We start from the raw sequence: 9,934 nt of genomic DNA, 5'->3' as shown, positions 1-9,934 counted from the left end.
AAAAAAAAAAAAAAAAAAGAAGGTTCTAAATTCAATTATTGAAGCTTCCACCTAAAAAGCTAGAAAGGTAAGAACAAATGGAACCCAAAGTAAGCAGAAAGAAGGAAAAAATAATCGTAGATGCCAATGAAATAGAATATATAGAAAAACAATAGAGAAATATCAATAAAACCACATGCTGTTTTCTTTTGAAAAAAATCAATACGTTGGTAAACCTCTAGCCAGACTTATCAACAAAAATATGTAAAACACAAATTGCCCAGTATCAGGAATGAAGTAGGGACATTACTACAGAACTTGCAGATATTAAAAGAATGATAAATGACTTTCTGCCAGTAAGTTTCCTGACAGATGAAATGGAAAAATTTCCTTGAAATAAAAATAATAAAAAATACCAATATTTGATAATTTACAGGAGCATTTAAAATATTAAATACACGTATTAAGAAAGAAGAAGGGGCCAGGTAAGGTGGCTCATGCCTGTAATCCCAGCACTTTGGGAGGCCGAGGCAGCAGATCACTTGAGGTCAGGTCAACCTTGGGAGGTCGAGGCAGAAGAATCGCTTGAACCTGGGAGTTGGAGGTTGCAGTGAGCCGAGATTCTGCCATTGCACTCCAGCCTGGGCAACAAGAGTGAAACTCCGTCTTAAAATAAAGAAGGGTCTAAATTCAATTATTGAAGCTTCCACCTAAAAAGCTAGAAAGGGAAGAACAAATGAAACCCTTTTTTTGTTGTTGAATAGAGTTTTTTATAAATGTCAATTAGGTTCACCCTTTATCATTTTATAATTTTGTAATGATAAAGGGACATTTTATAGTGACCCTTTATCATTACAAAATATTACCAAATTTTGAAATTACCAAAGCTCAGTTAAAAAGAAATAGATAACCTGAAGAGCCCTGTATCTATTAAGTTAATGGACTTTGTCATTAAAAATCTTCCCACAAAGAAAACTCTAGGCCCAGACAGCTTTACTGATAAATTTAAGGAAGAACTAATACCAATTTTACACAAACTGTGCCAGCAATTAAAAAAGAAAAAAAAAAAAAAAAAAAAAAACGCCTTCCAGCTCATTTCAGGAAGCAAGCATTACCCTGATGTCCAAATCAAAGACATTTTTAGAAAGAAAAGGAAAGCTACAGATTAGTAGCCCTCATGAACACCAGTGCAAAAATCCTTAACAGAATTTTAGCAAATTGAATCCTTCAATGTATAAAAGTGATACTATCTTATGACCAAGCAGCATTTATTCCAGGAACACTAGGTTGTTTTAACATTTGAAAAGCAATCAATGCAATTTACTTAATATATTCACAGAGAACAATTATATGATCATCTCCATAGATGCAGAAAAAGTATTTGATAAAATTGATCACTTATTCCTATTAAAAACTCTTAGGAAACTAAGATTTGAAGTGATAACAAACTTTTATAAAAAACCTACAACTAACATTGTACTTAATGTTGAAAGACTGAATGCTTTCCCACTCATGCCAGAAACAAGACAAAGATGTCCACTATTGTCACTTTTATTCAACATTGTACTGGATGCCCTAGTTTTTGCAATATTACAATAAAAAGAAATAGGCATACAAATTGCAAAGAAAGAAATAAAACTTTTTTATTTATATATGACGTGATTATATATATAGAAATTCCTAATCAACAAAAAAGCTACTTGAACTAAAAAAAAGCTCAGCAAAGTTGCCGGATGCAACATCAATATATACAAATTACTTATATTTCTGTATATCAGCAATAAACAATTAGAAATTTTAAAAAAATTTAAGACCATTTTAATGACATAAAAATATGAATTACATAGGAATCAGTTTAAGAAAATATGTGCAATATTTGTACACTGATAACTGTAAAATGTTGCTGAGAAATTAAAGAGTATCTAAATAAATGGAGAGCATACCATATTCATGGATCATAATACTCAACAAAGTTAAGATGTAAATTCTCCCCAAATTGTTCTGTAGATCCAATGTAATCACAGCCAAAATCCAGGGAGTTTTTGTTTTAGTAGAAATTGACCTATAAGTTATATGGTAATTCAAAAGGGCTAATACAAGAGCTAATATAGTCAAAATAATTTGCAAAATAAGACAGAGTTGGAACTACCTTATTTTAAAACTTATTCTAAAGCAAAATAGTGTGCTGTTGGTATAAGGATATACGTAGAACTCGAACAGAATAGAGAATCTAGAAACAGCAGTATATATATGTAAGCAAACACACACATGCAGAGTAGATTTGTGATGAGTGTGCCAAGATAATTAAATGAAAAAAGGATGTTCTTTTCAGCAGATGATGCTGGATTAATTGAATCTCCAAATGCAATAAAATGAACCTGACCCTTACAGTAATACCATGTACAAAATTTAATTCAGAATGGATCCTAGGCCTAAATGTTTGAGCTAAAACTATAAAACTTCTAAAAGAAAATGTAGGAGAAAACATTTGTGACCTTGAGTTAGGCAAAAATCACTTAAATCTGACAAAAGAAATCTTAAAACCTTAAAATATTTGACAAATTTGATCAAAATTTAAAATTTTGCTTTCAAAAGATAATGTTAAGAAAATAAAAAGGCAAGCCTCAGCCTGGGAGCAAATATTTTCAAAAAATATATTATAAAAGGGTTGTATCCAGAATGTATTAACTTTTACAACTCAATAATAACCCAGTTAAACCAACTATTTTTGGTTTTGTTTTTTTTGAGACAGGACCTTGCTCTGTTGCCCAGGCTGGAGTGCAGTGGTGAGATCATAGATCACTGCAGCTTTGATCTCCTGGGCTTAAGCAATTCTCTCATCTCAGCCTCCAGAGTAGCTGGGACTACAGGTATGCACCACCACGGCTGGCTAATTTTTTATTTTTTGTAGAAATGGAGGGTCTCACTATGTTGCTTAGGCTAGTCTTGAACTCCTGGCTTCAAGCAATTCTCCTGTTTCAGCCCCCCAAAGTGTTGGGATTACAGGTATGAATCGCCATGCGCAGCCCCAATTTTTTTTTGAGGCAGAACATTTGAACACACTTCACTAAAGAGGGTACATAAGCACATGAAAATATCCAAATTAAAATGACAATGAGATGCCATTATAAAATCACCAGAATGCCTAAAATTAACAAGATTGAGCACACACATGTTGGTGAGGATGTGGAACAATCGAAACAAAATACTGATTATATGCAGCAACAGGGAAGAATTTCAAAAGCATTACACAAAGTGAAAAAAAGACACAAAAGAGTGTCGCTGTATGATCGCACTTATGTGACATTCTAGAAAGACCCCAGTTGTGACAGCAGAGCAGTGGTTGAGGGTACTGACTGCAAAGGGACGCAGGGAGCTTCTCAGCATGATAGATCAATTAATATCTTAATTGTGGTGGTATTTAACTCGACTGTAAACATTTGCCAAAACTTGAAATTGCACAACTAACACTGATGAATTTTATTTGTATATAAATTATATCTCAGTAAAGCTAACCTTACAAAATAAAAATAGGCTGGGCATGGTGGCTCACACCTGTAATCCCAGCACTTTGGGAGGTTGAGGCAGGCAGATCACCTCAGGTCAGGAGTTCAAGACTAGCCTGGCCAACATGGTGAAACCCCGTCTCTACTAAAAATACAAAAATTAGCTGGGTGTGGTGGTGGGCACTTGTAATCCCAGCTACTCAGGAGGTTGAGGCAGGAGAATCACCTGAACCAGGGAGGCGGAGGTTGCAGTGAGCCGAGATCATGCCGTTGCCCTCCAGCCTGGGTGACAAGTGAAACTTCATCTCAAACAATAAAGAAATAAAAATAAAATCCAAGGCTTCAGTAGGTCTATAAGCAACATCAACGACTTCTCTTGGTGTTCCTATTGTAGGCAGCACAGTGTGCTTGGGACTTTGTGTCACTGGACTTGGTGGATCTCAGCCAGCACCCATACCATTTCTGTCTACCCTCTAGACAGAACAGAACCCATTCACAACAAGTAACTAACCAATGTGAAATGATCTCTACAAATGCTGTATTTTGCTGTTTCAGGTGCTTAGGAGAACATGCAGTAGAGGTTTTCATCAAACAAATGGAACATGTCACAGAATCACAGAATTTCGCTAATGTGGACAACTCCGCACAGAAAAATGAACAGGCTGGCAAACATCCCAGACGTGCCAGTAAAGTACAGAAAGGTCTGGTGAACTCTTAAGTAACTCTATGCAGGGAGGAGATAGCTCCTGATATATGTTTATTTTAGTACATCAGAGCAAATTTGGGGGGAATAGTAAATCCTGGGTTATATTCACATCCTTAAAGGCATACCAGATAGATGGCTTTAGGCCCTACTGTTTCAAGTATGATGATTGGGAAGAAACTGTGAGAAGAAAGGATGAGGGAAAAAGGAGGAAGTCTCTTTAAAACAAACTAACAAAACCCAGACTTGTTATTTCCATGTATCTCATAAGAATCTCTGTCCTCAAATTTAGATATGTAGGAGATCATTTTTTTATTTCCTAAAACTCAACTTGAGTTATGACTGCACGCCCCCATTCTGCTGGGTTGAAAGGATAACTCCAGCCATTATCAGCATAAATCCTACCTCCCTCATGGTTGCTTCAGGGTTGGAACTTGCCTGATAGTTAGTGTGATCCCAGGAGGCTGGGTTGGGAGGGGAGGAATACTCGGGTCATTGATCAACCGTCCACATTGACGAGATGTCCAGTGTCCCAGCTCATGTGCTTCCTTTGGTTTTGCTAGTGTTCTGGCAAACTAGTGTTCTGGTTTGTTGGTGTATTCTGGGCCATACCTGTGGTTGAGGAATTATTGCCGAGACTGGAAACCTCATATTGAGATCCTCCTAGGCTCCAGCGATTTTTCTTTTGAGGCTATTACCACCTCCCTGGTGGGCTTCCAGAGTCACTGCTGCTCTCAAATCCAGAGAGATCTCTCTTCCTCTCGTCCTCTGATTTTGTACTCTCTTTTTAACGTTTCTTTAAATTGAAGCATAACTATATATTCAGGAAAATTGCACAAATCATAATTGTATAGCTTAATGAATATTCACAAAGAAAACACCACCTGTGGAATAGCTTCTCAGACCAAGACATAGAAGTCAGCAGCATCTCAAAAGCCCTTGTCCCTTCTCAGATATTATCTCTCTTCTCTGCAAAAGTAAACACTACAGTCATCCTGACTTCTCATATCTTTAGTAACTTTAGTTTGTTTTTGAACGTTATGTAAATGTGAATCAGACAATATGAACTTTTCCTCTCAGGCTTTTTTTTTTTTCACTTATATTTCAGAGATTTAACTTCATGTTGTTTTATGTATCAGTAATTGCTTCACTTTATTGCTCTTGTTTGAACATACCACAATTTATCTATTCTACTATCGAAGGACATTTAGGTTGTTTCCAGTTTGGGGCTATTATGAATACAGACTTCTGTAACTATTCTTGTACCTGTCTTGTGGGACACATATTTATGTTATTTCTTGGGTCTATACCTGAGGAGTGGAACTGATGAGTCATAGGGTATGTTTAGGGTAAGCTTAGTTACTGCCAAACAGCTTTCCAAAGTAGCTGTGCCCATGTTACCTCCTTACAAGCAATGTATGTGAATTCCAGCTGCTCCAAATCCTCACCATTTTTAGCTCATAATAGTTTTAATTTGCATTGCCCTGAGATTTATGAGATTGAACACTCTCATGTCAACTGGCCTTTTGGATATTCTCTTTGGAGAAATGACTGTTCAACATTTTTGCCCATTTTTTTCTGCTGGGCTCTCCCTCCCTCCCTGCCATCCTTCCTTCCTTCCTTCCTTCCATCCAGGAGTTCTTTAAACCATTCTGTCCTTTTCTTATTTATAAGAATTCTTTAACCATTCTAGAAACAGGTCATTTGCTGGTTATAGGTAAATGTCTTCCCCTAGCCTGGGACATTCCTTTCCACTCTCTTAGCAATGTGCTCAGAAATGGAAACTCTTAATTTTAATGTAGCCCAATTTATCAATCTCTTTATGTTTAGTGTATATGTCTATTCTACTCATACTTAAGAAATCTTTGCCCACCCCAAGATAGTTTCTTCTAGAGCCTCTATTATTTTACCTTTTACATCTAGATCTACAATTCACTTGAAATTGTTCTTGTGTAAGGAACATGCCCAAGTCTGTTGTTTTCCATGTTGACCCAGCATAATTTATTGAAAGGCCACTCATTCTCTATTACATTGTATTGCTGTTGCTATCTTTGTCATAAATCAAGTGTCCAGTCATACGCAGCTCTGCTTCAGGATTATTTATCCTGTTCAAATATCATACTGTCCTAATTATGTAACTTTATAACAACTCTTTAGTAGCATAAGGCCTTCAATTTTGTACTTCGTTGTTTATGCTGGCTATTCTTGACCCTAGTGCATTTCCATATAAATTTATTTTACTTTATTTTTTTATTTTTAATTTTTATGGGTGTATAATAGTAGTACATATTTATGGGGCACATGTGATATTTTGATACAAGCATACAACATGTAATGATCAAATCTGGGTAGCTATAAAAATTTAACAATCTTTTTTTTTTTTTTTTTTTTTTTAATAGAGATGGGGTTTCACCATGTTGGCCAGGCTGGTCTTAAACTCCTGACCTCATGATCCACCCGCCTTGGCCTCCCAAAGTACTGGGATTACAAGCGTGAGCCACCATGCCCGGCCAGCTTATTAATATCTTAAAAAAACTCTACTCTCATTTTAATTTGGATTGTATTGGTTCTAGAAATTGATTTAAAGATAATTTACACCTTTATAATAGATATTAACTTCTCTAATCCATGTATAGGTCCTTTCTTTTATTTATCTTAAATTGTTCTCAATGTTTTACAGTTTTCTATGTAGAAGTCTTGCATATCTTCATTATATCTATCCTAGGCATCTGATTTTTATGCTGTTATAAATGGTAATTTTAAATTGTTTGTTGCTGGTATACAAAAAGTTAATTGATTTTTGTATATTGACCTCAATTCTGGTGACCTCACTAAATTCAACAATTACCTCTTATAGGGTATCCATAGATTCTTTTGTAATTTCTTCATGTACAATCTTATTGTCTGTGAAAATGACAACTTTATTTCTTCCTTTCTCATCCATATATTTTATGTATTTTTAATATATTTTATGGAGGCATTTGTAGTGGCTAGAGACCTTCAGTACAGTGTTGAATAGCAGTTGTACTAGTTTCACTCTCTATCTCAAGGGAAAGCTTTTAATATTTCATTTTTCAGTATCATGTTTGCTATAGGCTTTTGTTATAGACACCTTTTATCAGATTAACAAAGTTTGCTCCTGTTTCTAGTTTGCTAGGGTTTTTCTTTTAATCATCAAAACATATTAGATTTTATGAAAAGCTTTTTCTGTTTCTGCTAAACAGATACTTCACCAAAAAAAAAAAAAAAAAGATATACATAGGGAAAACAGCATATGAAGGAATGCTCAGCATCATTAATCATTAGGGAAATGCAAATTAAAACCACAATGAGATACCATTGCATACCTAATTCCCATTACCTGAGATTAGATTAAATGGATTAAATTAGATTAGATTAAAAAATCCATTGCCTGAGATTAGAAAGACTTCCCATAGCTGATGAGAATGTGAAGTAATAGAAACTTTCACATACTAATGGTGGGGATGTACAAAAGTACAACTATGAAAAATAGTTTGGCAGTTTTTTAAGAAGTTAAACATGTGATCTAGTCATTCCACTCCTAGGCATTTACCCCCCCAAATGTAAACTTATATCCATTTAAAGGCTTGTAGATAAAATGCTCATGGCAGTTTTATTTGTAATGCCCCCAAACTGGCAACAACTCAAATTTACGTCACCAATGAATAAACATCGTGTTTTTATACAATGGAATACTACTCAGTGATAAAAAGCAATGGAGTATTGATATATCAGCAACAGAGATGAATTGCTCATAGTAATTATGCTGAGTGAAAGAAGCCTGGCAAAAAGAGCACATGTTACAGGCATATGATTTTTTTAATCTATTGAGATATTCATATGGTTTTCCTTCTTTAGTTTTTTAATATGATGAATTATATTGATTTTCAAATGTTAAACTATCTTTGCATTACTGGGATTGGTCATGATGTATTATCTTTTTATATATTATCTGACTTGATTTGCTAAAATTATTTTAAGAATTTATGTATTTCTGTTTATGAGGGCTGTTGATCTGTAGTGATCTTCTTCCCTCTTGTAGTGATGCCATATAGTTTTGGTATCAGGCAGTACTTACCTCATTGAATAAGTTTGGAAAGGTCTTTCCCTCTTCAGTTTTCTGCAACAGCTTGTATGGAACTGATAGGTGGAGTGTTCTATAAATGCCAATTAGGTCAGGTTAGGTAATAGTTTTGTTCAGGTTTCATATATCTTTACTTATCTATCTACTTAAGTTATTGAGGGAGATGTTTTGAAATCTCTGACTATAATTGTGAAATTTTCTATTTTTTATTGCAGTCTTATCAGTTTCTGTTTCTTATATTTTGAATCTCTTCTTATTGAGTACATCAGCATGTTATGTTCTCTTGAGGAGCTGACTCCTTATACTGACCCATTATGAAATGATCCTCTTTATTGCAGGTTATATTTTTTTCTCTGAAATCTATTTTATCTGATAATATGTAACTTTCTTTTGATTAGTGTTAGCATAGTAAATCTTTTTCCATTCTTTTACTTTTAACTTATTTCTGGGTTTATATTTAAAGTATGTTTCTTGTAGGTAGCTTATGGTTTGGCCTTTCTTTCTTAGCCAATCTGATAATCTCTGTTTTTTAATTGGGATATTTAGACTATTTACATTTAATGTGATTATGGATGTATAAGTTTAAGTCTATCATCTTTCGACTTGCTTTCTATTTGTCCCATCTGTTATTTACCTTTTTTCTGTCTCTTGTATTGACTATTTTTAGTTCAATTTTATCTCCTTTGTTAGCCTATTAGGAACAACTCTTTGTAGTATTTTCCTAGTGGTTACTTTAAAGCAAGGGTTTGCAAACTTTGCCCCTTGGACCAAATCTGACCCATTGCCTATTTTTATTAATAAAGTTTCATTGGAACACAGCCACCCCTGTTTATGTATTGTCTATGGATGCTTTTATTCCATAATGGCAACATTGAATAGTTGCCATAGAGGCTAAATAGACTGCAAAGACTAATATATTTACTATCTGGCTGGGCATGGTGGCTCACACTTTTAATCCCAGGACTTTGGGAGGCTGATGCAAGAGGATTGCTTAAGACCAGGAGGTCAAGGCTGGAATGAGCTATGATTGCACCACTGCATTCCAGCCTAGGCAACAAAGCAAGACCCTGTCTCAAAATAGAGATAGGTGAGATAGATAGATAGATAGATAGATAGATAGATAGATAGATAGATAGATAGATACAGATATGTACTATCTGGCTCTTAGAAAAAGTTTGTTGATCCCTACATACTTTAGAGTTTATAGTATATAACGTATCATAGTCTAACATCAAATGATATTATAACACTTCACGTATAGTAGAAGAACCTGAAAACAGTGTATTTTTCTTTTTCCCTTCCTGGTGTTTGTATTACCGTTGTTAAACGTTTTACTTGTACATACGGTATAAAACCCTCAAAACAGTTGTTATTTTTGCTTTACATAATCTTTTTTTTTTTTTTTTTTTTGAGATGGAGTCTTGCTCTGTCTCCCAGGTTATATAGTGCAGTGGTGTGATCTTGGCTCACTACAACCTCTGCCCCGCCCGGGTTCAAGTGATTCCCCTGCGTCAGTCTCCTGAGTAGCTGGGATTATAGGTGCCTGCTACCATGCCTGACTAATTTTTGTGTTTTTGGTAGAAACGGGGTTTCACCATGTTGTCCAGGCTGGTCTGAATTCCTGACCTCAGATGAGAATGC

At 35.0% G+C, this 9,934-nt stretch overlaps 1 protein-coding gene across 3 annotated transcripts in view; it reads left to right on the top strand.

The window, feature by feature from the left end:
- Positions 1-9,934, top strand: part of STPG1 (sperm tail PG-rich repeat containing 1) — a 58,092-nt gene that overhangs the window by 8,780 nt on the left and 39,378 nt on the right. For all 3 annotated transcript variants that reach the window (XM_017534569.2, XM_017534568.2, XM_037740656.1), the window contains one exon: positions 4,041-4,186. In XM_017534569.2, coding sequence (XP_017390058.1) covers positions 4,081-4,186 — 106 coding nt within the window. In that variant the 5' untranslated portion in view covers positions 4,041-4,080. The remainder of the gene's footprint in view (positions 1-4,040; positions 4,187-9,934) is intronic.

Source organism: Cebus imitator, unplaced genomic scaffold (assembly GCF_001604975.1).
Source record: "Cebus imitator isolate Cc_AM_T3 unplaced genomic scaffold, Cebus_imitator-1.0 Scaffold87, whole genome shotgun sequence".
NCBI lineage: Eukaryota > Metazoa > Chordata > Mammalia > Primates > Cebidae > Cebus > Cebus imitator.
Note: the sequence above shows the minus strand (reverse complement) of the source record. Positions and strands in the feature narration are given on the sequence as shown.